The 27,791-nt window shown below is 35.6% G+C and overlaps 6 protein-coding genes across 6 annotated transcripts; all 6 read right to left on the bottom strand.

The window, feature by feature from the left end:
- On the bottom strand, positions 1-2,210 carry LOC109857310 (odorant receptor 22c-like). The gene is made up of 7 exons (XM_020433487.1): positions 2,124-2,210; positions 1,669-1,977; positions 1,177-1,513; positions 670-900; positions 494-607; positions 251-406; positions 1-80 (listed from the first exon to the last, which is right to left on the bottom strand). The coding sequence occupies exons 1-7, from the start codon at positions 2,150-2,152 to the stop codon at positions 30-32; spliced, it is 1,227 nt and encodes a 408-aa protein (XP_020289076.1). The 5' UTR covers positions 2,153-2,210; the 3' UTR covers positions 1-29.
- A 1,575-nt stretch (positions 2,211-3,785) lies between these two features.
- LOC109857339 (odorant receptor 22c-like) lies at positions 3,786-5,688 on the bottom strand. The gene is made up of 6 exons (XM_020433524.1): positions 5,417-5,688; positions 4,889-5,225; positions 4,415-4,645; positions 4,237-4,350; positions 4,002-4,157; positions 3,786-3,836 (listed from the first exon to the last, which is right to left on the bottom strand). Exons 1-6 carry the CDS (start codon positions 5,686-5,688, stop codon positions 3,786-3,788), a joined length of 1,161 nt encoding a protein of 386 aa, XP_020289113.1.
- Positions 5,689-7,693: 2,005 nt separating this feature from the next.
- Positions 7,694-9,660, bottom strand: LOC109857311 (odorant receptor 22c-like). The gene is made up of 6 exons (XM_020433488.1): positions 9,330-9,660; positions 8,812-9,148; positions 8,335-8,565; positions 8,163-8,276; positions 7,920-8,075; positions 7,694-7,744 (listed from the first exon to the last, which is right to left on the bottom strand). Exons 1-6 carry the CDS (start codon positions 9,599-9,601, stop codon positions 7,694-7,696), a joined length of 1,161 nt encoding a protein of 386 aa, XP_020289077.1. The 5' UTR covers positions 9,602-9,660.
- Positions 9,661-10,409: 749 nt separating this feature from the next.
- Positions 10,410-13,133, bottom strand: LOC109857338 (odorant receptor 4-like). Its single transcript, XM_020433522.1, has 6 exons — positions 12,856-13,133; positions 12,253-12,604; positions 11,283-11,513; positions 11,064-11,177; positions 10,779-10,934; positions 10,410-10,487 (listed from the first exon to the last, which is right to left on the bottom strand). Exons 1-6 carry the CDS (start codon positions 13,131-13,133, stop codon positions 10,437-10,439), a joined length of 1,182 nt encoding a protein of 393 aa, XP_020289111.1. The 3' UTR covers positions 10,410-10,436.
- A 1,133-nt stretch (positions 13,134-14,266) lies between these two features.
- Positions 14,267-16,236, bottom strand: LOC109857337 (odorant receptor 30a-like). The gene is made up of 6 exons (XM_020433521.1): positions 15,983-16,236; positions 15,546-15,903; positions 15,022-15,255; positions 14,796-14,909; positions 14,490-14,645; positions 14,267-14,317 (listed from the first exon to the last, which is right to left on the bottom strand). Exons 1-6 carry the CDS (start codon positions 16,234-16,236, stop codon positions 14,267-14,269), a joined length of 1,167 nt encoding a protein of 388 aa, XP_020289110.1.
- Positions 16,237-17,404: 1,168 nt separating this feature from the next.
- Positions 17,405-26,783, bottom strand: LOC109857336 (odorant receptor 22c-like). The gene is made up of 6 exons (XM_020433520.1): positions 26,533-26,783; positions 26,036-26,390; positions 25,726-25,950; positions 25,518-25,631; positions 25,247-25,402; positions 17,405-17,455 (listed from the first exon to the last, which is right to left on the bottom strand). The coding sequence occupies exons 1-6, from the start codon at positions 26,781-26,783 to the stop codon at positions 17,405-17,407; spliced, it is 1,152 nt and encodes a 383-aa protein (XP_020289109.1).
- Positions 26,784-27,791: the final 1,008 nt, after the last annotated feature.

The raw sequence follows: 27,791 nt of genomic DNA, 5'->3' as shown, positions 1-27,791 counted from the left end.
ATACACGAGGTATAGAATGCGCTAAGATTTTAATACATCGCGTATAACACCGACACGTACGATCCCGAGGCTTTCACAATCTACAACAGATATATGATAAAAGTCAAATTGCGACTATAGTTCGCGAACATCATGTCGCAATCAAGCGACTAGAAGAAACGTCGCACGGTTATAAAAGCATTATTTCTGATAACATTCGCAGATATAAATTTCCCTTTAGTCGCGGTTGTTACTTTCGTCAAATTCTTACGCTGGTAAATTGTTGCAAAGACAAATCTGTGACCTTTCCGATCGTGAGCGTCAAATGCTTCTGCGATCTTACGATCATAAGTAAAAGATTTCGAGTTTGGGTCGGAGTTAGGTGGTACCAAAGCGACTCGTACGCTGCGTCGCCGATCATTTTGCTCTACAATATACGATCAATTGTTAAACAACAAAATGCAATTCACGTATTGCATTTTTGCAGACGTTAACATATGCATTGTATACTAACTTTCTTACTGAGATGTTCTCCTATAAAGCAAAATATAAATGCCTCTATGTTAATAACAATATAAAAGAACAAAGACTTGATCAGCATCGTTGTTCCGTCCGAAGCGCCAATAGACTGAAAGTTTCGCAATATATCTCGTACTTCGAAGAATTTATGTTATTTTAATTTATACTCACAATTACAATGAGAAATCCTAAACAGCAGATAATTAAAGTGTTCGATATAAATTGCATCAGCGCGATATTCGAAAAGAGAATCTCGATGTTTCTGGAAAAAATGATGATTTTTTGATGCCGAACGATCAATGTTTTTATGATACTTTCGGTCATTTGACGTTCAATGTCTTCCTTCGTAATTTCCATCAACTTCCGTCGCACTAGATCGATCTGACCGCATACGTGAAGAACCTAAATATCACAATAGCAGCACTTACAGCTTATATATTACATATAACGATAAATAATATTTACACACACAATATTGCGTTTATAAATAAATTCTTATAAATAAATAGTACTATAATAAATAAAATAAAAGTTGAAATTAACATTTTTTTGAACATTTGTAGAGTAACATCAGTTTTTAAATACTGTTTTTTTACCGCAACTTTTTAATATTCTGTAACATTTTTTTTTAAATTGTCAGAAACATTTGCAAACTGCAACAAATGCATTTGTACTTACCAGCGTTATTAACACGCAACTGAACACACTCGTCATACTACCTGCGCTCGTCTGATGGATAAATTGTATAACAAGAATAGTTATATACACTGATGCATTGTCGATGTTGAACGGCAACTCTACTTTAAAGAGAAGTTCTCGAGCGTCAGTCTGATTACCGGTTCTATGCCTCCAAAATGTGCCAGCCACATAAAAGATCACCGACGTTGCATTGCAGGCAATTATCAAATTTGAAAATTGACGAGAGATATAAGACATCCTGGTCATCGTAGAGTCGTCAGAAATGTTGCGCGTCTTCCAATCTTCAACCATGGACGCTATCATTTTGTCTAATAAACTGTAACGAATTTAAAATACCAAAAACAAATATTGACTACTAGTGTTACGCAAAAAAAAACAAGTACTTATAAAAACCTTTAACATATTTTTGTTATAAAACTTGTACGTGCAATTTTATTTTGTGATAATTTTTATCAAACCGAAGAACCTTACCCAGCGTTCAATGAGAAAATAATCAGTTTAATTAACAGAAGACTATAAGCCAGAGTCACGCTTAAAACATCTATAAGAACTAATAAATTTTCTTTGCTGAAGTGCTTAATCACATACTGATATTGAAATATTTGAAACACCACCATCGAGAGTATGCAAACAATTCTGCGTGAAAATGCGTGCGACGTGCCGGGCCATACGCCAATTAAACGGAGCCCGAACTCCACGGAAGGAGGACATACAATATTCGTCAACTCCATTTCGTTCTTCATCAAATACGAATTCATCAAGTTTACAACTTCGTGATATCTGTACGGTTTTGTTAACTTTAGTCAACTTGAATTCATTTTTTGTTTTCATTATACACCCAATATATTACACAATAAATACAATAAAAATACACTCTGATTTTCTATATCAAATATTGTTCGTTGCGAAAATTGCACTGCTTATACCGATGTATTGCAAAATTTTGACGTGGCATCGGATAGATGATGAATGCCAAATTTTCAGACTAAAGCATGATCGGTCGTGGTCCTAGATAGATATGAGCAGTCGGAAAGTTGCAGATAGACTGTGACATTTTACAAAGCTACACTTGGTCGCGTAATCCCCACTCTTGTGACCATAAAAATTATACCGTTTTTTTATCTTGACAGCCACGAGTAAAACCGTTTCTATGATTGCTGCAATTGCAAAAACGTAAGAGAGGACTCTACGCGTCTTCGTGCACTCATCGACAGTCTGTTATTTACGTTAAAAATGCAGGAAAAATGTACAAGGGCTGAAGGTACGCGAATATAAAGTGAACAGACGAATGAACACTAAAAAGAAAAAACAAAGAATTGTAGAAATTCATGAGCATGAATCGAACGCGGAGGTAAAAGTTTATGATAATAACGGACGGATGATAATACCGTGTCTCTGAGAAATATCGAGCAGGAGACACACACAAAAAAAAAATAATGATAATTGCATCTATAGTTTCAAGGAAAAAAATATACTCATGTTAGTTTGCATATAATCACATTCATAGAAAAATTATCAGTTAGAATCGGAAAATAACGAAATGTACATACATTTTCTATAATAACTACGAAGTTTTGTTTGAACATTTATAACTTTTAAGACACAGTGTGTAGCACAGAGAGACACATGAGATGCAGATAGTTTAAAGATCTGATAGAAAACTGACTGAAATAATATCTTGTGATATCCACTATGCGATCGTTGATAAATGTGATGTATAAAAAATTAATATTGGAAACAGTAATATGTGTAATGAGTGTGTGAAAAAATGTACTATTGTTTTAACGAATTGTTCTAAATCTAGATATATTATTAGCATGAGACAATATCTTATTGTAGTGCTTGATGCTTGCAACTCGAACGCACTGTCACCCGAAGAGATTCCTACCAACCCTCGGTAATTAGTATCGATTTGACCATCTACATGACGAATCTAAAAATAACGGTCAACGCTCTCCAATGTGTTTCTCCAACTCGAAAGAATTAAAGATTATAATACGTTGCAAACACGGAAAGCACAATTGCACACAATAATTCTTTTTTTCTAAGTGTTCATCTTGCCGTTGATTGATCCACAAAACTACGAGATGTAAAACAAAGGAGATTTAAACGCGCTATTATTATCTCTGTTCGTTGGAAGTTGTTCAAATGAACAGTTACTATTATATCGGTACTGAAAAACCTGAATCGTGCATCTTATAGGATCGTGATCTTATAGAATCGTGATCTTATAGGATCAAAACAGTAGGTTGTTAAGACGTGAAATCAAACTCCGTAAAGTGCAGAGCTAATGTAAAACGTTTCACAAGGATTAATCGCGCGCTTTACGCTCGTCACCAAAATTTACTAATATTAAAGTCTGATCGTAGACCAACGCACAGCTCATCTTTATGTTATCCGTCAGTGATACCTTCCACATGGATATCTTTAGTCAACAACATGTTCAAGTATTATACATTAGCTGTGACATCCCCCGTGAGACTTCAAACAGGAAAATTGCTAAAAAGAAAAATAACCGGTTTGATAGTAAACATACTATATTCTTCTGCACGCAATGGTATATAAGTGGCATAAAACGGGTTACGGTTTCAATACATCGCGTGTAACACCGACACGTATGATGCCGAGGCTCTTACAATCTACAACAGGTTTATGATAAAAGCCAAATATGGCCGTCGGTCGCAAACATTGCGTTGCGATGAAGCGACTAAAAGAAACATCAACAAGTTATCATTTTTGATAATGATTTTACAAACAAATGGTTTCCCTTAGTCGCTCTTATGTTATTCTTTTAAAATTCTTACGCTGGTAAATTGTTGCAAAGACAAATCCATGACTTTTCCAATCGTGAGCGTCAAATGCTTCTGCGATCTTACGATTATAAATAGAAGATCTCGATTCTGTGTCGGCGTTAGATCGTACCAAAGCGACTCATATGCTGCGTCGCCAATCATTTTGCTCTACAATATGCAACAAATTGTTAAACAACAATACTCATGTATTATATTGCATTTTTGGAGACATTGTGAGTAAACTAACTTTCTTACTGAGATGTTCTCCTACGAAGCAAAATATAAATGCTTCTGTATTAATAGCAATGTAAAAGAACAAGGATTTTACTAGCACCGTTGATCCGTCTGGAGCATCAATAGACTGAAATTTTTCGCGATATTTCGTACTTCGAATAAGTTATGTTTTATTTCAGTTATTTACTCACGATTATAATGAGAAATCCTAAACAGCAGATAATCAAAGTATTCGATATAAATAGCATCAACGCGATATTTGAAAACATAGCCTCGATATTTGTAGAGAAGATGATGATTTTTTGATGCCGAACGATCAATGTTTTTATGATACTTTCGGTCATTTGACGTTCGATGTCTTTCTTTGTAATTTCAACTAACTTCCGACGCACTAGATCAATCTGTCCGCATACGTGAAGAACCTAAACATCACGATAAGATTTCTCACAGTTTATACATCATATAGAACGATAAATAATCTTCACAGTAATGTGCTTCGAAATAATTCTTAGTATTATAAACAATCTTTTTTTTTAAATATAAAAACTAAAAATATTCTTCTTATATCAGTGGTGTAACCAGTTTTTGAATAGATAATGTAAAATTAATTCTTTTTTTTAATTTACAGAAACATTTACACAAACTGTAAAAACATTCGAACTTACCAGCGTTATTAACAGGCAATCCAATACACCCGCCACACTAGCTGCACTCGTCTGTTGGATAAATTGTGTAACAAGAATAGCTACATACACTAATATGTTATCGATTGTGATGGGAATCTCCATTTTAACGAGAAGCTCTCGAGTGTCGGTCTGATTGTTGTGTCTGTGACTGAAGAATGTGCCAGTCGCATAAAGAAACACCGACATCGCATTGCAGACAATTATCAAATTTGAGAATCGACGAGAGATATCAGCTATTCTGGTCATCATATAAATCTCAGAAACGTCGCGCGTTTTCCAATCTTCAACCATGGACGCAATCATTTTATCTAATAAACTATATCCAATTTGAAATGTTTTGATCAAATAGTGAATAATATTACGCTAATTACTTTTTTTTTTTATCACTTTACCCGAATTTCATACTTTAGTGCAAAGTGTTACACTTTTGTACATTAAAAATTAGTTGCAAATTCAAAATATAAAATAAATGTGAGTAATATTATCAAACTGAGAGAAGAAGCTTACCGAGATTTGAACGCGAAAATAATTACTCTAATTAATACGAGACTATAAGCCAGAGTGACGCTTAAAACATCTACAAAGAGTAACAACTCTTTTTTGCTGAAATGCTTAATTATATACTGATATTGAAAGATTTGGGCCACCATTAACGAGAGTATGTAAAGAAATTTGCGTGAAAATGCGTGTGACGCTTCCGGCCATACGCCAATCAAACGAAGGCAGAACTCCACAGACGGTGGACATACGATACTCGTCAACTTTATCTTGTTCTTCATCGAATCCGAATATATGAGTTTCACGATTCGGTAGTGATAACTCTAAAGTTTCTCGCTAACTTTAGTTAAATCAACTTCCTTTTCTGTTTTCATTATATACACAAAATATAAGATATTATAAATACAAGTAATGACACTCCGATTTGATAAATTAAATATTGTTCGTTGCTAAAACGTGAGCATGATCGGTTGTTCTAGGTACGATCGGTCGAGAAGTTGCGGTGGGACTGTAAAAGTCTTTGAAGGTACAGTTTGTCGCGTAATCCCCACTCCTGTGATCATAAAAATTATACACTTTTTATCATGCTGTTTTGTATCTTGAAAGCTACGAGGAGAAAACCGACGTTTCTATGATTGCTGCAATTTCAAAAAAATAAGAGAGAGAGAGAGACGACTGTACATCCTCGCCTACTCGGCGTCCTGTTATTTACGTTAAAAATGCAAGAAAAATGTACGGGGACTGAATGCACGTGAATACAAAGTGAAACGAATAAACGATAAAAAAACCGTGGAATTGTAGAAATTTATGAGGATCGAACGCGGAGGTAGAAGTTTGTGATAATAAAAGAAGGATAATAATAACGTATCTCCGAGAAAAATCGAGCAGAAGACACATAAAAACAATTGCAATGCACTTGTCATTTCCATTAAAATATGTTCAAGTTGTTCTGTGTAATTGTACACGTTCGTGGAAAATCCATCATTTAGTTGTTTGAGAATAACAAAACGCACATACATCCATAATAGCTACAAAGTTTTTTTTGAATATTTACAACCATTAAGACATAGTATGCAGCACAGAGACATAAGATGCAAACGCTTTACTGATCTGAAGGAAAGAAATTACACTTGGATAATATGTATAACATTTATAATATGTTTAATATTTATCATGCGATTATTGATAAATGTGACGTAAAAAGTTATTAAACTAAAAAACGATAATATATGCATATAAAATGTCTGATAAAAAATATATTATTTTTTCCATAAAGTTTTTTAAATTTACTCCACAAAAGGTAAATTAACAACTTACATTTTTTAATGTATAGAAACCTACAATATTTTTATTCATTTGTAAAAGAAAAAAGTCGTAACTACTCTCATAATCACTTCGAACATTCTTTAATGTCCACAGACTAATGTAAAGTCTGTTATATTTTTTGTTGTATACACATACAAAGTTACGGTTATATAATTTCATAATTAATGAAAAAAGCGATGTCTTCTCTTTTTCTTATGAGCTTGATGCAAACGAACACTCTTTAAATAAACAAAGAGCAAGATAAAAACAAAAAAACAATTTTCACAAATTGCTTGCACACAAGCAATGTTGAAAAGTTTTGTTTGGGGGAAGCGTATCGCCGAGAATAGCAAGGAAAGGAAGCAAAGCAGACATATTATGTGTCTGTTGCGAGAAAAAGTCTATAACGCGAAAATCGCAATTGACTATGTGAACGGTTGCAAAACAGGTCGGTGAATTCGAAGGCGAATCCAAAGTACATACAAAAAACAAATTATAATGTACTTATTCTGAAGTAAAAAGAAAATTAAGTATCTTATAACATTAATAAAGAAAAAAATCTTATAACATTAATTAAGTATCTTATAACATTAAGTTATTTTACAATATTTACAATACACTTCTGCGTTTTGTTCGATTGCGTTTATGATGTGAAGTTTTAATTTTTATCTTTCTTAAAATTTTGCGTTGGATATTATTATTTGATACTGATTTAAAAAATTGCTTTCTTTTCGACGTTAGATCAGAATTAAATATGTGTCAAGATTAAGATTAAATTTATAGTTTTAGGAGTATCGCTTAAAGAAAAGCGCGCGCGCGAATCAGTTTTCAGGCAACAATGAATTCACGAATTACATACATTAGCTGTGAGCCTCGTTGAGACTCCGAATAAGAAAATTGTTAAACGCACAAATTGATAATAAAAGTACTATATTCTTCTGCACGCAATGGTATATAAATAGTATAGATCGCGCTATGGTTTCAATACATCGCGTGTAACACCGACACGTATGATGCCGAGGCTTTCACAATCTACAACAGGTTTTTTAATAAAAAAGCCAAATACGGTCAACGGTCGCAAGCATTTTGTTGCGATGAAGCGACTAGAAGAAACGTTGTCACCCGATTGTCGAAACATCATTTCTGATCATTTGTTTACAGACACAGTTTCCCTTAGTCGCTTTTGTTATTTCCGTCAATTTCTTACGCTGGTAAATTGTTTCAAAGACAAGTCCATGACTCTACCGATCGTGAGCGTCAAATGTTTCTGCGATCTCACGATTATAAATAAAAGATCTCGATTCTGAGTCGGGGTTAGATCGTACCAAAGCGACTCATACGCTGCGTCGCCGATCATTTTGCTCTACAACATACACGATACACTGTTAGAAAATATTACACCCCGCATTTTTACATACGCAACAATACGCGTTATTGTTTATACACTAACTTTTTTACTGAGATGTTCTCCTGCGAAGCAAAATATAAATGCTTCTGTATTAATAGCAATGTAAAAAACCAAGGATTTTACTAGCATCGTTGTTCCGTCTGGAGCATCAATAGACTGAAATGTTTGCAATATCTCACACTTCGAAGAAGTTATGTTATATCAGTTTACTCACGATTACGATTTGAAATCCCAAACAGCAGATAATTAATGTATTCGATATGAATTGCGTCAACGCGATAGTCGAAAAAAGAGCCTCGATATTTTTGGTGAAAATGATGATTCTCTGATGCCGAACGATTAATGTTTTCACGATACTTTCGGTCATTTGACGCTCGATGTCTTTCTTCGTAATTTCACTTAACTTCCGTCGCACTAGATCGATCTGTCCGCACACGTGAAGGACCTAAATAACACAATAAGAACACTCACAACTTTTTCATTTCATGTAACAATACATAATATTTATCATAATGTTTATATAACTATCAATTATTATATATAATCGCTGTTTTATAAGTAATGAAATATAAAATGTAAACATTTTTTTGTATATCAGTAGTGTAAAAAAGTTTTTAATTAGGTAATGTAACATGAGCTATTTTTTCTAATTTGCAGGATTGTTTACACAAACTGGAAAAAAAGTACTTACCAGCGTTATTAACACGCAATTGAACATACCCGTCATACTAGCTGCGATTGTCTGATGGATAAACTGTGTAACAAGAATAGCTACATACACCGGTATATTGTCCATTGTGAAAGGCACTTCCATTTTAAGAAGAAGTTCTCGAGTTTCGGTCTGATTATTATTTGTGTGCCTGAAGAATGTGCCAGTCGCATAGAAGAACACCGACATCGCATTGCAGGCAATTATCAAATTTGAGAATCGACGAGAGATATCAGCTATTCTGGTCATCATATAAATCTCAGAAACGTCGCGCGTTTTCCAATCTTCAATCATGGACGCAATCATTTCGTCTACTAAACTATATCAAAATTGAAATATTTCGAACAAATAATAAATAATATTACACTACTTAATTTGTTATTTTATCAAATTTTGCACTGAAATATAAAACCAGCGTTTCATATTTGAGTGCAAAACTATTTTGCAAATTCAAAATATAAAATAAATGTAATTAATGTTGTCAAAGCGGAGAAGCTTACCGAGATTTGAACGCGAAAATAGTCATTTTAATTAATAAAAGACTATAAGCCATAGTCACGCTTAAAACATCTATAAGAACTAACAAATTGTCTTTGCTAAAGTGTTTCATCACGTACTGATACTGACAGATTTGGAACATCACCATCGAGAGTATACTGAGAAATTTGCGGGAAAATGCGTGCGACGTGCCCGGCCATACGCCAATTAAACGAAGGCAGAACTCGACCGAAGGAGGACATACGATATTCGTCGACTCCGTCTCGTTTTTCATCGAATCCAAATCTATGAAGTTCACGAATCGATGATGATATCTATACAGTTTCTCGCTAATTTTAGGTAGCTCGGCTTCCTTTTCTGTTTTCATTATATACACGAAATATAATACACTCTAAATACAAGTAATGACACTCTGATTTGTTAAATTAAATATTGTTCGTTGCGAAAAATGCACTGAAATGCACTGCACCGAAGATTTGCAAGATTTTCACGTGGCATCGGGTGGACGATAAATGTTTTCCGACTAAATCATGATCGGTTGTAGTCTTAGATATGATCAGTGGAGAAGTTGCAGATGGACTGTGACACTCTACAAAGTTACACTTGGTCGCGTAATCCCCACTCTTGTGACTATAAAAATTATACCGTTTTTTATCTTGAAAGCCACGTGGAGAAAACCGGCGTTTCTATGATTGCTGCAATTGTGGAAAAATAAGAGAGAGACGGCTGTATATCCTCGCGTACTCATCGGCGCCCTGTTATTTACGTTAAAAATGCAGGAAAAATGTACGAGGGCTGAATATACACGTGAATACAAAGTGAACGAATAAACGGTAAAAAAACCGTAAAATTGTAGATGAATCGACGGCGACGGTAGAAGTTTATGAGAATAAAAGAAGGATAAGAATAATGTGTCTCGGAGAAGAATCGAGCAGAAGACGCATAAAAACAATCGCAATGCACCTGTCATTTTCATTAAAATATATTCATGTTGTTTCGTAATTGTAACACGTTCGTAGAAAATCGATCAATTAGTATCTTGAGAATAAACGAAACGTACATACATTTTCTATAATAGCTACAATTTGTTTTTCGATTATTTACAGGCTTTAAGACATAGCATGCAGTACAGACACGTAAGATGCGGACGCTTTAATGATCTGAAAGAAAGAAAATGCACCTGAATAATATGTTTTGATATCCATCATGCGATTATTGATGAATACGATGGAAAAAGTTTGTAAAGTTTTTGTTGTGTAACATCAAAGTTTTTAAACATAAGAAACAATAACGTGGATATAATGTAAAAAACATTTTTTTACGATTTGTTCTAATTGTGCTTCAAAACTTGCACTAACATTTCTAAAATGTGTGTCAAGTAATTGAAATTTTTATTAGATCTGTTAAAGTAAAACGAATAAGGACGTAATTATTCTCAAATTGCATCTTACTGTTGTGAAACGGTCTAGAGAGAGATCCATAAATTTTCCAATTGTAATAGTTAACTTCCTTTGAGATCTCAAAATTAACAGTAACAAAACTCGACTTTGCGTAGGACTCGATTTGTACCACTTCGCTTCGTACGCCGCGTCGCCGATCATTTTACTCTACAATCGAATAATAATTAAATAATAATTACGAAGTACAGAAAAAAACACGTTTCATTATAGATATATAAAAGGAAATTTTAAATTTGCAAAAATGTAACATAAAAGTGTATCATTGTGAATTCTGACCTTTGCGCTCAGATATTCTCCGGCATAACAAAAGATGAACGCTTCGAATGTAATTACAGCGTAGAAAAATAGAGATTTAATTAGCATTGTCGTTCCTTCTGTAGTGCCTATAGACTAAAATGTAATAAAAAACAAAGTATTTTATACATTTTACATCATGATTTGATTTGAAACTTGCATAAAAAAGAGAAGAGAACTCTCGTAGAGAACTTTACTCACAGTCACAATTATAAATCCAAGACTGCAAATGACCAAAGTGTTTCCTAAAAATTGCATCAGAGCTATGTACGAGAAAAGATTTTCGATATTGGTCGAGAGCGCGATAATTCTCTGGTGTCGACATATTAGAGCTCGAATGGCTGAGGCTCGCAAGTCGAACGCATTGTCGCCCGAAGAGATTTCTGCCAACCCTCGGCACATAATATCGATTTGACCACCTACGTGAAGAATCTAAAAATAACGGTCAACGCCCTTCCCGAATGTGTTTCCCCGAGACTTAAAAGAGCAATTAGTTTTATGGATCAAGAATATATACTAAAATATATGTGCGTGTGTATGTAAAATAAACAATATTTATAAACTTGAGGGGTAAAATTACACTGTTCAGAAGATCGAAGTTTTTGTTATAAAAAAGAAAAAGACAGTGGAAATCAAATAAGTGTTGTTTTTTTTTTTCAATCATCAGTTTGTGTGACTAGACGCATTGGAACGTTATTCATTTGCGCTTAAATAAAGCAAACGATAAATTATTGATCGCATGATGTGTATAATATAGAATATTCATTAAACATGCAGCACGGTGGAGCGCGAGAAATCCGATTAAAAGTATTTTAATTCTCTACAATAAACTCTTCTCTCGAGAGAGAGTATATATGTAGATAAATTTACTTATGTATGTACACACATATATTATAGTATGTAAACATATCTAGACGATGTAATTACGCGGTACAATTTTTGCGGTATATTAATTTTCATGAATAATTTAAAAAAGAGAGATCGTTTAATATTTATCTAGTTTTTTTTTTTTTTTTTTTTTAGATAAGTATGAAACAAAATAGAATATCAATCACAATTTAATGCGCAATCAGATCAGCCACAAATGCAGTTTAAAAAAACATAGTGTGTTCATCTTTGCTTTTTTTTAATCGCAGATTTTTTCTTTTATGTAACGCAGATGTTTACTCACCAGTGAAACGATCAGGGCGTTTAATACTCCGACTAGTGCAGCTGCTGCAACCTGATGAATAAATTGCGTGACCATAACGATCTCGTAAACGGGGGAAGTATTGGTTTCGAAGGGTAGCTCCATTTTGAGAATCAACTCTCGCGTCTGTGGCTCGTCGACCTCTTTGACCTCATCGGGACTGGCAACAAGTACACCGGTGCCGTAAAGAAACACCGACATCGGATACAGGCCTATAATCACATTGGAGGACCGATGTGAAATGTAAACTGTCCTTGACATTGAACTGACGGCCCAGTTGGTCACGCACTCGCTTCTGTCCCGAGCCATCGTATTTAAAATGTCGTAGAATCTCCTACGAGAGATTGTGAGTTAAGGTGCGAAAAGAGCAATTTTTTCCTTGATATAGGATTTACACATTTTAAATATTTTTCTTTTGTGATTACATATAAAATATGTGCATATGATACATACATGTACAATTGTTAAAGTAGTTTTATAATTTTTTCGAAATGTATATTTACGTATAAGTCTATTACGTATAGTCTATATTTTATCAGTTCATCTCGTTTTTGCGAAAAAAAAAAAAGAAACACCGGAACTCACCGTCGATGAATCCAAAATACAATGAGCTTCAATAGCAGGAGGCTATAAGACATCGTGACGCTCAGGCCGTCCATAAGATGCGGCAGATCGTCCGTGCGAACGTGTATGAGAAAATATCGATACTGAAATGTCTGCGCCATTGTCAGAGTGATCATCCAGAAGGCGCGACCGAGGATCATGTAGGACGAGTTGGGCCATACGCCGATCGCGCGGAGACCGATCTCGATCGAACGACTGAGAGTGCCGAGACCCATCGTCGGATCGGTCTTCGATTCCATTTTCGGAGCTCCGCTTTCGAATAGAACCGAGATGCGTCTTTACGTCAATGCTCTCGCGAAACTTGGATATTTCATCGAGGCTCCGATCGTGTACTCCGCGATGTAGCAATGTCAAATACATGGATGAACGCGGGATGAACGCGGATGAATAGGGGCGGATCGCGCCGGTATATCGAATCCCCTACTCTCCAACTTTGTTGTAAAATAAGAAGTATGGAGACAAAATACTTTTTCATTACGACGGCAAAATTCTCGGATAAGTGTTTGCGATAGGATAAGTGCGGGGTATAGGTAGCGAGAAAAAAAAGAAGCAGAGAGAAAACATTGTGTCTCCTGGATCGCATTAATAATTTAAGGATCGTTACGGGATCGAGCGTAAAGCGCGCAAGACCCTTTCAAGAGATCGCGCTGCGATAATAATCGCGCGGATAGAGATAGGTAGATTTTAAAATAATATTATTCACAGAGACTGCGTGGAGAACATTGTACGCGTGTACATGATAAAAAGAGATGTAAATTTATGTGCGTCTGTGGATTGTCGACTGAAAGCAAAATATGCCTGTTTCTAACAGACATGTCTGTTATCACCATCGGGTAAATACACGCATATGATAAATATGACAAATTTCTGATGTAAATTTTTAACCATTGTTTCATATGAAAATGTTTGAATTTCCTGTGATGTTTACAATTGTAAAAGAATTATACGTAACAAAAAGTGCGATGATAAAGCTTGGCAAATTCCGCAATATGATAACATATATATATACGTACATATACAGTTAACAATTAAAAAAATACATATATTTTATAGAAATATATTTCACAGAATATTTAAAACTATTCCTTTTTCAAAACCATGTAAACATTTGGCTGAAACAATAGTTTGTAAAAAATATGTTTTTTAATTTTTCTATTTCTCTACTATTATTTTATATAAACTCTACAATTTTTTTGTTTAGATTGTGTTTACAGAAGTATATATACAGTTTATTTTGATCCAGCTGCATACAACGCTGTATGTATACGTTGCTCCGTACAACGTTACGTGTTACTGTTCGACACATTGTTGTAATTGCTATAGTTATACTACTTGGTAAAGGTGTAATTGGTTATCCACACTGGGAATTTGTCTAATACATTGCATGTAGCACCGATATGTAAGAAGCGGATGCTTTCATCACCTAGCCGGAATAACCCAATCAATTTTAATTAATTCGTATATATTCATTACTTGCTATAAATTTGTTTTTTTAACGAACATTATTAACATTGATATTACATTAAATATATGTTCAATATTAGATTAGATGTGTATATAATAAAAATTATATATTTTCAAAGCAAACTTCTTACGCTGGTAAATCCTTCCAGAGAGAGATCCATAATGTTACCAGCGGTGATCGTCAGTCTTTTTTGCGACCTTAATATTACAAATAATACAAATCGACATTCACCGGGTGTCATGTTATACCAGAGCGACTCATACACCGCGTCGCCGATTGATTTACTCTGAAAAAAAAAAAAAAAAAAATACACCGCGCAAACTTGATAAACACAGAAGAAGACGCGATCTTAGAAAATGGTATGTAAAAAGTGACAAGTGAGACTTAAGGAACCTCAAATAGAATACAGTGTAAAATAATATATATCACGCGATACCTTAGCGCTGAGATATTCTCCGGCGAAACAAAAGATAAACGCTTCTAAGGTTACGGCGAGGTAAAAAATAGCAGATTTTAATAATGCTACCGTATTTTTATCCGTAGCGAAAGACTAGCGAGAAGAAACAAGATAAAGAATTCAAGATAATAAATAGGCTACGAGGTGATTTAATACACACTCTTGCACGTAACTTACTTCAATTGAATATATTTGCACAACTTACGCTCATTATCGTCAAGCCGATACAACAGATGACTAAGGTATTTGCCAGAAATTGCATCAACGCTATATGAGAGTAGAGCGCTTCGATGTTATCCGAAAACGATATTATTCTCTGATGTCGCGCGATCAAAAGCTTGATGTTCGTGACAATCGACTCGCGCTGCAGAGTTTCGCCGTTACAAAGCGTCAGTAATTTCTGGCGAAGAATATCGATCTGTCCACTTACGTGTAGCACCTACAAACAGAGAAATTATTAAAATGTATGTTTTTTTTAATTATATTGTATTAGCGAAAATTCATTGAAGAAGTTAAGTGTCTTTTACAAATCACATTGTTATATTATTTTTTTTTTTTGTTTAGAGTAATTTGCGTCAACACTTCAAATAGATCCGCGGTACTACGCGGGACCGAACAAAAAATTCACTTGCACAAAAAAACGAGAGGAACAATTTCGCTCGAACTTCAATCGGTTTCGCGCAACAGGACGCGCGCAGACTCGCGCCGCAGGACGCAAAACAAACTCACCAATGTAACAATTAAGGAATTCATCATCGCTACCAAGACGGCCATCGACACTTCGTGAACAGTCTGAGCGATAGCTATGATCTCGAAGAGCGGAGACTTTTCGACTTCGAACGGCAATTCCATCTTTATAGGTAACACTTTCGTACTAAAGTTGGAGTCTCGCTCAGGATCGTTTGAATGTCCCATGAAATTAGTCACGGCGTAAGAAATTGCGGCGGTGGCGTTGATGCTGATCAGCGCGTTCGAGAAACGTCGCGACCAAGCGACGTTGCTCGTCATTACGCACACTACCAATCGGTCGTCTCGAGCGACTTCGCCCCAGTCTCGGTTCATGGCCAGCAGAATGTTGTAAAATATCCTGCGGAAAAGCGCTCCCGCGCTCCGTTGCGTCAGAACAACCGTTATTCTCATCGCGTCGAGGAATGTTGTTCTCCTACCTACGATTCGACCAGAGGGAGATCAGCTTGAGAAAGCCGAGGCTGTACGTCAACGTTAGACTGAGCGCGTCGATTAGGATCGAGATGTTATTCACATCGAAATGATGGAGAATGTAAACGTATTGAAAATACAGCGCGATCACCGCGCTCGTCATGTACGCGGACCAAGTGAAGGTTCCGTACGACAAACCCGGCCAGATTCCGACGAAGCGGAAACCGATCTCGACGGCGGCGCAGATGGAAGTTACGCGCATATTATCTCACGAGAAAATCGCGCGCCGCCGATTTGCTTCTCTTCGCCGGAAGAAAATGGACTTGAGAGCGACTGTTTGAAAATTACATATGAGTGTTTCAGTTGAGCTATATAACACTCTCGCGCCGCTTCTATACAACAAGTCTCATATACCGCGTTATATACAAAGGAACAATACGTCAGCCCCTATATCGTTGGTCGTTATCGATCAATCGCAATTATGCGTGTGCTTTTATCGCGTTTAATGCAGCGGCAAAAAAAATTGTATGTTACGTATTTTCTTTCAACGCGCGCGATTACGAGGGCAATCAAAGAACATACAATTTAACGGCGAACCTTACGGAGGGGAGACACAATAAGTTCGTTCACTTAAAAAAAAAAAAGCGTTACGTTTTCGCACAAGATAAGCGCGCATGTGCAATGACAGAAGCTAAGTCTGTTGAAAGAGAGACGTGAGAAACACGAGAGCCAAAGAAAAGGAGTTAGTGTTGCGATAAAGAATAGCGAAAATTTATGAGAATATTGTATTCTCTATGTGCACAACAATGCAGCGTGTATTAATTGCGCACGTATAGCGTAATTACATGCTCATCAAAACACGTACGTTAAATTACTTTTTCTTTAATCGTGTTTATATAATACATTAAAAACTGCATATTTTTTCTAAATATAATATATTACGTTTATTAATTAAACATATTTATAACCGAAAACATTAATCAAAATACGTTACAACGCTTAGAACGCGCGTGCACAACGTAATACCGCGCTGCGAAAGTATCTGATTATGATTAGCTATTGCATCTTAAAAAAAACGATTTGTTTTGCATGCGTTTTTTTTGTACGATCAGCTTCGTTAAATAAACAAAAATGATATACGAGCCGTTACATGCACGCAACATCGGATACGTGTGGAAAGTGATATTATACCATATTTTTCTCAATATATGATAACACACTTGAACGAAAGTTTATTTACGCGTCGAAATATAATAATTTTATATTGACAATTTTTTTTATACACATTGAAGTAATTGGTTTTCTATAACAACAAATTCTGTATATTAACACAAGTTTCACTGAAACAATGTTACGAAAAGTGTCGTATAATCGGATACCGATGCACTTTTCATAAGATTGTGATTTTTGTTATACTTTTTTCTAATACATCAGTACATCGCATTCAAGACGGATATGTACGACGCCGACGTTTTGAGAACCTAAAAGTACGAAAGTAAAGGTATATTTTTCAATATTTGAGCACGTAACATGTACTGTTAATCCAAACATATCGAGGAAAGTTTTGAAGACGGTGTACGTACGTTCGTAAAAGTTTCCAGAGACAAATTCATCATCTTTCCCGCCGTGAGCGACAACTGTCTCTGAGATCTCATTATTATGAACGATATTATCTTCCCGTGTCTCGACGGCATGTCGTACCACGAAGAATCGTAAGCCGCGTTGGCGATTAATTTGCTCTAAAAGACATTAATTTACTTTGTACAAAATAACAACATTTTTTTCACACTGTTTATTTTTCTATAACTATCTCTGCCATTTCGGTTATGTTCATTGAAAAAATAAGTATATTCCAATAGTTTTAAATATCAAAGATCTAACCTTGAGGCTAAAATATTCTCCGGCGAAGCAAATAATAAAGGACTCAAACATTATAGACACGTAAGCGAACGCGGTCTTCACCACTATCATGACACTCGCCTCATTGTGAACGGACTGCGTTTCATAGAGCAACAAAAAAAAAGACAGAGTTATAATTATTAATTATCACATCGTCTCTGTGTGCTAAAAAACAAAAAAATTATCACTATACTTACTACTATGCAAATAAATCCTAAGCAGCAACCGACCAAAGTGTTCCAAACAACTTCCATCAGCGCGATGAAAGAAAACAGTTTCTCAATGTCATCGAAGAATAAAATAATTTTATTGTGTTCCTCAATTAGCATTCTCAACGTGAACTCGGAAGAACCGGAAAAAGTTCTCTCGGAAATAATTTTAATTTCTTCGCATATAATTTCGACTTGTCCGGCCGCGTGGAATACCTAGAATATATTTCACTTCTGCAACAATTTCAACTATATATTACATGTGTGAAAACTACATTAATGTATTACGCGCGTGCGCGTGAAGATATATTGTAACTTAACACGTTTCACACGGCTATATATATATATATATATTCTCAAGAGAAATTGTTCAATTCTCATCGCCTAAATTATCTCAGTAAACTAAATAAACAACACAATAATAATATTCATAACAAACAATAATATTAATAATAAACAAAATATCAGACCTACCAAGGTAGAGATCAGACTGTTTATAACACCGATTGTCAACGAGTTGCATGTCATATGTATCGAGAGAAATATAAACAGTAACTCAAATGTCGGCGATTGCTCGGTATCAAAGGGAAGTTGTATTTTGATGGGAAGTTGGAAAGTGTTATTATTGTAATTCTTGCTAAAATGAATAAGATGACTCGCATACTCGCCTAGAAGATAAAGTATCGCGACTATTCCGTTAAGCGTCAGCATGGAGTTGGTAAAAACGTGCGATATATGGGCTTTCATTGACATAACGTAAAAATGCTGTTTGACACCGACGGATTTGCGCCAATCGTCGTCCATAACCGTGAGGAGTTTGCGAAAAACTCTGCAACGTGTTGCGTTCGGTAAGTCGGATTTGTTTTTTTTTTTTTTTTTTTTTAAATAACGGAAACTTTAATTTATGCTCTTACTGGCGGTGCACGCAAAGACTGGCCACTTTGAGAAACGTCAGGGAATAATCTATGCTCGCGGACAGACCGTCCACGAGATTCGAGAGCTCGTCGAGTTTGAAATGCGTGAACACGTACTGATATTGAAAATATTGTAGAATCAGTGTGCTCGATAAGTAAATCACCAAGCAAACGCTTAGACACGACACACCCGGCCATACGCCGAGCAATCGAAGACCGATTCTCAGTGACGGGTTGACGGTACTCGTGAGCACCATTCGTCAATATGGTATATATGTATATATTATATATATATCTATTCGATAAACACGCCAAAATCAGGATCTGTATGTTTGTCCTATCGATACCTTTCGTCTGATATGCTGAGAGTGCACTGACTGATTCTCCACGAGTGCACTTCCACGTGATCCGTCTCACCCTACTCGGGTGGAATATAGATCCGTCGTCATTACGTTGTGTTGTGCGTGGTGTAATATTACGACGAGAGATATAGAGAGACTCATTATCTGCAAGTTCTGCTCAAATGTAACATAATTTCATTAGCGATTTGAATAATGAACGGTTCGTTGCGAGTTCTTTGAGAAGCTATTCTTTCTCGGAAAACGTGAGTGCCATGTGAGAAACAAAAGAAAGTACTCGAGATTTTTTTTTTTTATTAAGATATTATCGCGACGATTCCCCCTAATGTGAGTTGGAATTGTATGGTAGATGTTCTAAGAGCAAATTAAATTCGTTATCAATAGTTTGATAACAAAATTATAATACAATATTAAGGGAGATAAAAAAAACGAGGCATCGAGAGCTCTAACAATAAGATGCGGGAGATAATAGAGGGTAGTTTTTTTTTTTTTTTTTTTTCAATGATTCAACAGACTGTATACAGCGTATTGTAAGTTTATACTGAATGTCGAGAGTAACGCTCGAACCGTTCATTAATTTGAAAAGAAACCAGTTGTGTTTAACTGCGCGAAAACATAAGAACATTGAAGATAATACATGGCTAAAAAACTGACCATGTAAAAGAGTCAAAGAATCGTCCCGTACGAAGAGCCGGGTCACGTGTCAATCAAACCGAGATCGATCATCAACACGGAACTTTAGTATTCGATATTGAGATTTCGGATATTCACATCGTCGGGTATGTTTATATCGTCTTGATCAAACAAAGTCTTTGTTTGTTTCAGATAAATTTCAAATATCGGCGAAAATGCCAAGCCGCGAAAACAAGTTTTCGCAACGCAAAAGCAAGTTTTTGTTTTTTAATGACGGCGCACTTCTCCTCTCCCGTGCACTCAAGAAAATGAGAAATTTGAGAGAGAGAGAGAGAGAGAGAGAGAAAGAGAAAAACCGGCGCGATATAACGTGAATATCGATCAATTGCAAATTATGTGTAATATTTCGCGGTGCAATGCAGCTGCCGTACAACGACAAGGTAAATTGCGCGATGACAGATGATTACAGGTTACTTCGAGCGCGAAGAAAATATCCACGTGGAAAATGTCATCGTCAACTCTTCGTTGAATGAACTAAAATTGATGTAAAAAACAGAAAGAAGAAACAGTAGATAATTTTGTTTAAAGGCTCAGTATTGTGTGTGTGTGTGTGTGTGTGTGTGTGTATGAGCACATTTATGAATGCTCTTTGGTAATAACCGCGGCTTTGCCATAAGAAAAGTAAAAAATTGCGTAAACAGATCTTGAACTTAGATTTAAAAATATGACCAGTTGTTATACTGCGAACCAGTAGTAGAAATGTTGAAAAGACGGTTGTGAGAATTACAACTTGATATTTTCAGCAGAGAAAAATATCGCTTCGCGGCGACAGATAAAACTAAATTCTATAAGAAATTTGTATGAATATTAAAAATATATTTTAGTCTGCAATATTTAAGCGTGTAAGTGACTAAAATCGCGTGCGTAATTATATCTTTAACATATTGTTACTAAAGTATACGTGGGCACATAATTTCGAAAAAAAAACACAGTAGTCCGCAATTCATTATATCCAAACACTTAATGCAGATATTGACTTAACTCTATGATGACGTGCACAAAATTTTGTTTATTACCAGGTCTATTCTTTCTGCAAATGTAAGTATACGATATTACGACTCGTGACAATTCGGCAATACTCCTATCCCAGCGTAAATTCGATTCGATATTCTCGGTACATCGCGTGCAAGACCGAAATGTACGACGCCAAAGCTTTCCATGACCTAATACTTTATTCTTGTCCAGAGATATTGACAATTAATGTGTGTGTAGAAATCGGCCAATATAGGAACCGGATGCAGAATATTTTTTTCAATGACAAAGACGAGTTGTACGTCGAAACGTTTCCATTTGTATTTAAGTCATCATCAGTCGACAAAACTATAATAATTACAATATCGTGTTATTAAAGTGTATAAATAAATCAAATTTACAATAAAACAACGTCTCACCTATATAAAGATCAACACTTCATCGACGCTTAATATATAAATTCAAAATATATGTACTATTTAGATAGATCTGCCATGTTTGGAGAGTAGACAAGAACTGAGAGGCAAAACAATAAGTTGTCAAAATAAAAGTCAGAGAAAACATATGTCTATCATAAGGTAAAAAGTAAAAAAAGAGTCAAAGTTTATCAATAATCGGTTAGGTAAGTTTCATCTAACAGCTCTGTATTTCTCATAATGTTTAAACTGTTATCTTTTTGTAATGTACAGCATCTGACAAAGCTTTACATAGTTCGAAACTATATTTTATGTTGAATAGCGAGTTTGGTATATTGTTGTAAGTGATTTTATGAAGATGCAAATTTATATAATGGGCTGTCTATTGATGATATGATTATTCCGTACGGACAGTTATCTTTATGGATTTTGGAAACTCCATAGACACGCGGTAATATTGGATCTTTGTTTAAAAGAGAGTTCATTAATATTTGGCTTGTGAAACCTTTGGTAACCGAACTTTCAAATATGTTTTTCAGTTCGCTATTGATCTTCATCAGCGGGTTTTTGTTAATTAAAATATATGTGTTGTTATCTTTTAATACATCGTTCATTTTGAAGAGATATTCAATTTTAAGGATTGCTACCGTGTAATTCCCTTTGTTCGCTCTCGTGAATATGATATCGGAGTGTTGTTTAATAAAAGTATAAGCGGATTTTGCTTTCTTTAATAGGTCACGTTCAATATGTGTTAATGAATCGTTATTGTTAATATGAGTATTTAAATAAGAAGATATGTGATTGCGAGATTTATTAGATTTCCACGTTATGTTTAATTTACGAATATTGCATTCAACATATCTTTGATAGTTTCGATCACAGTTTTATTTTTGTTACGTCTGACTGGGAGAGTAAATTTGTGGTCTAGCTGGAATAGTTCGGAAACATCAGAAGGTATAATTAATCCTGTCATATTGATGAACCAGTTGAAACGTTTCGACACACAACTCGTCTTTATCATTGCGAAAAATATCCTGCATCCGGTTCTTATTAGCCGATTTCTACACACACTTTAGTTATTAACGTACGAACCCGAGGACACCCTTCATATCCGCGTAATTTATATTGACAATTCTTCGAGAAGTTCAATTATAAATACAATAACATAAATCGATAGATTTTTGTAATAGAAAGAACACGTATATATCATTTTGTTCATAACGTGGAAACTTACTGTGGCGAAACTCTCTAATGTCACAGATCCATAACTTTCTCGGGTGTGATCGTCAATCGTTTTTTGCGATCTGAGAATGACGAATAATAAAATCCGTCGCTCGCTGGCGAATAAATCATATCAAACTGTCTCGTATATGCCGCGTCGCTGATAGATTTACTCTGTAAACAAAAAAAGCGAGAATGTTACAAATTTGTGTAAATAACACATGACGAATGCGTGTTTTTTAATCGTTTCATGTTACTAATTGCATTGACCTTGTTTTTTTAAATAAATTTATTATTGAAAACTTGATCAGAAAAAAACAGCTAACTTCAGGTATTCACCAGCGAATATGATTTTCTGATGTCTTTCGACGAGCAACTTAATTAAGAAGAATTTTGATTGGTACGTGGAAGAGATTTCTTTTACTTCTCGATATATATAACGTCAATTTGTCCGCTTACCTTGAAGAGAAAAACTACGATTTCAACGTTACAACTTTACGACGAATAAACGTGTTGGAGTATTTATTTTTAAGAGCGATCAAAATGACAGGTTTAAAAAACAATTACATGTAAGAAAAACAATGTACGTTTGTGCTTTTAATTTTGTTCGACGTTAATTGAAAATATGAATGATATTGTTATAAATTTAAATTCTTTGTCAAAAGAAATTGCAAATCAGTTATTGTAACTGCCTCTGGCATAAACTAAAAGAGCAACGCTCTCGCTCTCACTCTCTGTTTTTTCCAAAAAGTTAATTTAATAAAACTAGTAAATTAACTCGTTGGAGAATTACATAAAAAATTATATTATCTGATTACAAATTGACGTGTGCGAATTATTCGCATTTAAATTATCAAAAAACTGTCCCGCTCGTTCAACTTTACCAACGAATTCAGCATCGCGATTACTAACGCCGTTACTAACACGTGAAGAAACAACGAGCTCGAAAGTGGGAGATCTCCGGCGGCAATTGTATCTGCACGGGAAACTTCCTCGAAATCCGTCTTCGGAAATCGTACTTCGCGACGTACGTGACTGTCGACGAAGTAGAGCACAGTGGCTATCGCATTGACGGACATCATCGCGTTGGAGCAACGATAAACCAAATTGACCTTACTCGTCATCAAACACGCGCAAATCGGTCGTTCAGATCGTCGCTCATCGCGGTTAAAATATCTGCAAATATCCTGCAAACTGATCTATTTCCCGGAAACGCAACAAGAATTTGATTCGGTCTCGGGAATCGAACGGAGTTGTGTGGCGAAGAAATCGATCGCTGTGTTTTTTTACCTGCGATTAAACCCCAGAGACTCAACAGCTTGAAGATCGTTAGAGCGAAGTCCAGAACGAGACCGTCCATCAATTTGATGAGATTGTTGAAATCCAAGTGAGCGTAAACGTGAGAATATTGATAGTGTTGCATCAGGACGAGAGTCGTCATGTAAAACCATCCAGCAGAGCGTTTCCGTACGAGGTGTCGGGACCACAGACCGATCGCACGAACACCCATCCTCAGCATCGAACTTATAGTGATTGTCAACATAGCGACGTGTAGCTTCACATTGATGCATCACTCTGACGAGCCGCGTGCACGTCGTTCTCTTCCAACGGAGCGAATAACAACGGCAAGACGAGCGACGCCGCGAAGAAAACTCGGTATCGAACGTGTATATCTTTTTCGATAACTCGCACACAGTTTTTCCCCTTCCTCCGCGAGAGAGAGAGAAATGACAGCAATTTCAAAAAAAAAAAAAAAAAAACGCAAAAAACGTCGCGCGGTATAGCAGAGTGCGAGCAACGATCAATCGTAATTACACGTATCTCGCGGTACAAACCGCGTACGGTTCAAACTCAATTGCGATGATTGATTAACGATTACAAAGTTGAAGCGTACACGTGTAAAAGGTACACGTGTAATTTTTGCACAGCTAATCGGTTTTAAAAATGCAGACGCGGATGGCCGCCGTTAATGACGAGCATTTAAAAAAATGTTCGTGAAAAAGAAAAAAAAAGAAAACCGCGGACGTTTTCTCCGCGGATCTGAAAATTGAACATTGTGAGTGAAGCTAATACGATAAAAATTGCTCAATTAATGTGCAGCAGTTTGAGCTGAATCGTAAATGAAATACTTATGTCAGAGCAAAGATAAAGAAAAATATCACATAGACAAAAGACAGATTGTTATAAATAAAGAGAGAAATATAATAAAGATATATTTGTTAACGATAGATAAATTTATATATATGATGTGTCATTATTGGTGTGTGTGTGTGTGTGTGTGTGTGTGTGTGTGTATTTATATATCTTTTCTTCACATCTGATAAATATCTTCAAAAAGAGTTCGAAATCAAATATAATAATCAGTTATTTATCACACACTAACGTGAAGTTGATTGATTAAAATATAGATAGAGATGTAAATAGAATAATGTAAAAAACATAACACACACTTCCCGCTCTAGTACATCGCATATAATACAGATATGTAGGAACCGGAAGCCTTCATGACCTGAAAAATCGGGTTTATATAAAAGATCTATATATTAGCATTATTTAAAAAATGCGTGTTACACTCGCGCGACATCTTACACTCATAAATCCTTCTAAGGTGAGATCAACAATTTTTCCCGCGGTAATTGTCAATCGTTTTTGAGACCTCACCATTACAAGCAACAAAATGCGACTCTCGGACGGCATCATATTATACCAAAACAATTCGTACGTCGAATCGCAAATTGATTTACTCTGGAAAACCGACGAAATTTGAATTAAAAAAAAAAACACAAATAAAAATGTAAAGTAAAAAAAGATAAAACACACGTTTCATACGTACAAAACATTATATAGTATATATGCTAACCTTAGCGCTCAAATATTCCCCCGCGTAACAAAATAGAAAGACTTCTAATGTTTTTGCGACGTAAAGAAGCACCGATTTAATTACAGCCGCTGCGCCTCTGCGAGTACTGAGTGCCTACAGAATTAAGCGCGAGAGAGAAAATCAAGAAAAAAGTGGATTATTGACGGCAAACATTTTTGAAACATTCATGAAGTTGATAAATATTTACAATTATAATCATAAAACCGGAGCAGCAAATAATCAAAGTGTTCCATAGCAATTGCATCAACGAGATGAGCGAAAATAAATTTTCGATATTGTCCGACAGACTAATTACGTTTTGGTGTCTGAAAATGAGTTTTTTGATTTCGATTACGGTAGAATTGTTGTTGTCCGATACTTTCTGCGTCGCTTCTTGCCGCATAACATCAATTTGACCACCTACATGAAGTATCTGCGAATGAAAAATAATCACCACCCATTGTAATGTGACGAAACAAAGTTTTTAATCATCGTAAATTTTAAAGTTTATTACTCACCAGCGTGACAAGTAACGCATTAACTATACCGGCCACAGAGGCGAGCGACAATTCGTAAAGGAACTGTCCGAACAGGATGCATTCGAAAAGCGGCGACTCGTTGACGTCGTCAAAGGGCAAGTTCATTTTTACCGGGAGTTCTCGAAAAACTTCATCGTCACCGGCATTTATCGAGCGCAATACGTAAGCACCGGCTGATAAGAAAAAAGCGGCCAGAGCGTGTATTCCGACAATCATTTTGGAACAACGACGCGACAGATCCGCCACCGTCGTCATAATACCGAGTTCGTGAAAATCACTAACGCGCTTCTCGTCCCAGTCTCTATCCATTGCCGTTAGAATATTAAAAAATATTCTATAAACAAACATACATTTTCTTTTCAAACAAACAAATCGAGATTCCGTCTTCATGCTTACATTCGGTTTTTCTTTTCTAGCTAACTTTCTCTGTTATTTTTCTGTTTTATTAAAAAAAAAACCGGAGTGAGACATCTTACCGGCGATTCGACCACAGAACGAGCAGTTTGAGAGACACGAGTGTATTAGTGAGGGCGAGACCCAGACAGTCCATCAGAAGCGTGAGATTGTTGAGATCGAAATGTGCGATAACGTACGAATATTGAAAATACTGCAATATCGTTATGGTCGTCATGTACATCGACCAGTACAAATTCGGATACGCGGAGTTCGGCCACATACCGACGAAGCGAAGACCGATTTCGACCAAACGGCTGATGGTACGCTTCATCGTGTGCGAATTGTTTTCAACAACTCAAGACGTTAAAAAAACAATGCGCGGCGGTTACGAGTTACGTAAAGCATATACATTGGATAGTCCGTGCGTTGCAAAAAGAACGATAATACTGAATAATCATAGTAGAGACGACGCAAGGCGCAAGCTGCACTTTCTGCAACAATCAATTGCAATTACCAGATATTCTGATCGTATTAATTCTTGGAAGCTCGCGAAGTGCATCGATGGAAAAAAAAAGAAAAAAAATAGAAACGATTACCGAGTTCGTTTTTGTCTTTGGAGATAGAAAGAGCATTTGAATGCAATAGCGTGTAATTATATTAAAACTTTCTTCCAACTTTCTTTTTATGAACATCGTAGCGTAGTTACACTTCGTGTTTTGTAGCTACATTCAACAATAAGAGAGAACATAAAAGAACGTTTAGCTTATTTTATCTAAATATTTGATGTCCCACATGCAACCGACGCATCTCTCTTTCTCTCTCTCTTTCTCTCTCTCTCTCTCTGTCTCCCTTTTTCTCTCTCTTTTAGAAGTACTTTTTGATTCGTGCTTACACGTTGCGCTTGTGCCAGTTTAACATCAACGGAAAGACTAAAAAAGGAAAATTGCTGACAAATGTAAAAAATATCTAAACAAAAACTATAAAACACAAAAGTTATTCATTTTTGTTTTATATTAACATGTGAACCAAGGAAACATTTTATTAAGATTACTTTATTCATTTTCGATCTCTTTCTACAGATATACATATATATATATATTTTTGTTTTTAATTACTGGAAAAATAAATATTGTTATTATCATTAGGTACATGTTTGCACGTTTTCTTTTATAAATCTGCAATGCGATTGAATTTATAAACGTTGCCTATTTCATTTGCCACAAAAAAATATTACCAAAATGAAGAACATCGACAAGCTTCACGGTCTTCTGGCGCGATCGCGCAATTGTTCCGATCGGGAAACCGTGAGCAGACACTACTCTTCTGATCCTGTGATTTC

Source organism: Pseudomyrmex gracilis, unplaced genomic scaffold (assembly GCF_002006095.1).
Source record: "Pseudomyrmex gracilis isolate BER0280 unplaced genomic scaffold, ASM200609v1 scaffold_155, whole genome shotgun sequence".
Classification (NCBI taxonomy): domain Eukaryota; kingdom Metazoa; phylum Arthropoda; class Insecta; order Hymenoptera; family Formicidae; genus Pseudomyrmex; species Pseudomyrmex gracilis.
The sequence above is the reverse complement of the archived record's forward strand: the minus strand, read 5'-3'. Positions and strand labels throughout refer to the sequence as shown.

Excerpts from the sequence above, each read along its gene's own strand:
- LOC109857311 (XM_020433488.1), bottom strand. The coding sequence starts at position 9,601 with ATGAAAAACGAGACGGAGTCGACGAATATCGTATGTCCTCCTTCGGTC. Across the intron at positions 8,076-8,162 it reads GAGAACATCTCAGTAAAAAA|AGCAAAATGATCGGCGACGC; the intron begins GTTAGTGTATAA and ends TGTATGTTGTAG. Across the intron at positions 7,745-7,919 it reads CTTTGAAACAATTTACCAGC|ATTGTGAAAGCCTCGGCATC; the intron begins GTAAGAAATTGA and ends AACCTGTTGTAG.
- LOC109857339 (XM_020433524.1), bottom strand. The coding sequence starts at position 5,688 with ATGAAGAACAAGATAAAGTTGACGAGTATCGTATGTCCACCGTCTGTG. Across the intron at positions 5,226-5,416 it reads ATTTTCGCGTTCAAATCTCG|TTTATTAGATAAAATGATTG; the intron begins GTAAGCTTCTTC and ends AATTGGATATAG. Across the intron at positions 4,158-4,236 it reads GAGAACATCTCAGTAAGAAA|AGCAAAATGATTGGCGACGC; the intron begins GTTAGTTTACTC and ends TGCATATTGTAG.
- LOC109857338 (XM_020433522.1), bottom strand. The coding sequence starts at position 13,133 with ATGGAATCGAAGACCGATCCGACGATGGGTCTCGGCACTCTCAGTCGT. Across the intron at positions 12,605-12,855 it reads GTATTTTGGATTCATCGACG|GAGATTCTACGACATTTTAA; the intron begins GTGAGTTCCGGT and ends AATCTCTCGTAG. Across the intron at positions 10,488-10,778 it reads CTCTAGACCGTTTCACAACA|ATCATTAAAGCGTCCGCATC; the intron begins GTAAGATGCAAT and ends TCTTTCTTTCAG.
- LOC109857336 (XM_020433520.1), bottom strand. The coding sequence starts at position 26,783 with ATGAAGCGTACCATCAGCCGTTTGGTCGAAATCGGTCTTCGCTTCGTC. Across the intron at positions 25,632-25,725 it reads CCGGTTTTATGATTATAATT|GCACTCAGTACTCGCAGAGG; the intron begins GTAAATATTTAT and ends TTAATTCTGTAG. Across the intron at positions 17,456-25,246 it reads CCTTAGAAGGATTTATGAGT|GTTCTCAAAACGTCGGCGTC; the intron begins GTAAGATGTCGC and ends TCGTACTTTTAG.
- LOC109857337 (XM_020433521.1), bottom strand. The coding sequence starts at position 16,236 with ATGCGCGTAACTTCCATCTGCGCCGCCGTCGAGATCGGTTTCCGCTTC. Across the intron at positions 15,256-15,545 it reads ATTCCTTAATTGTTACATTG|GTGCTACACGTAAGTGGACA; the intron begins GTGAGTTTGTTT and ends CTCTGTTTGTAG. Across the intron at positions 14,646-14,795 it reads GAGAATATCTCAGCGCTAAG|AGTAAATCAATCGGCGACGC; the intron begins GTATCGCGTGAT and ends TTTTTTTTTCAG.
- LOC109857310 (XM_020433487.1), bottom strand. The coding sequence starts at position 2,152 with ATGCCACGTCAAAATTTTGCAATACATCG. Across the intron at positions 407-493 it reads GAGAACATCTCAGTAAGAAA|AGCAAAATGATCGGCGACGC; the intron begins GTTAGTATACAA and ends CGTATATTGTAG. Across the intron at positions 81-250 it reads CTTTGCAACAATTTACCAGC|ATTGTGAAAGCCTCGGGATC; the intron begins GTAAGAATTTGA and ends TATCTGTTGTAG.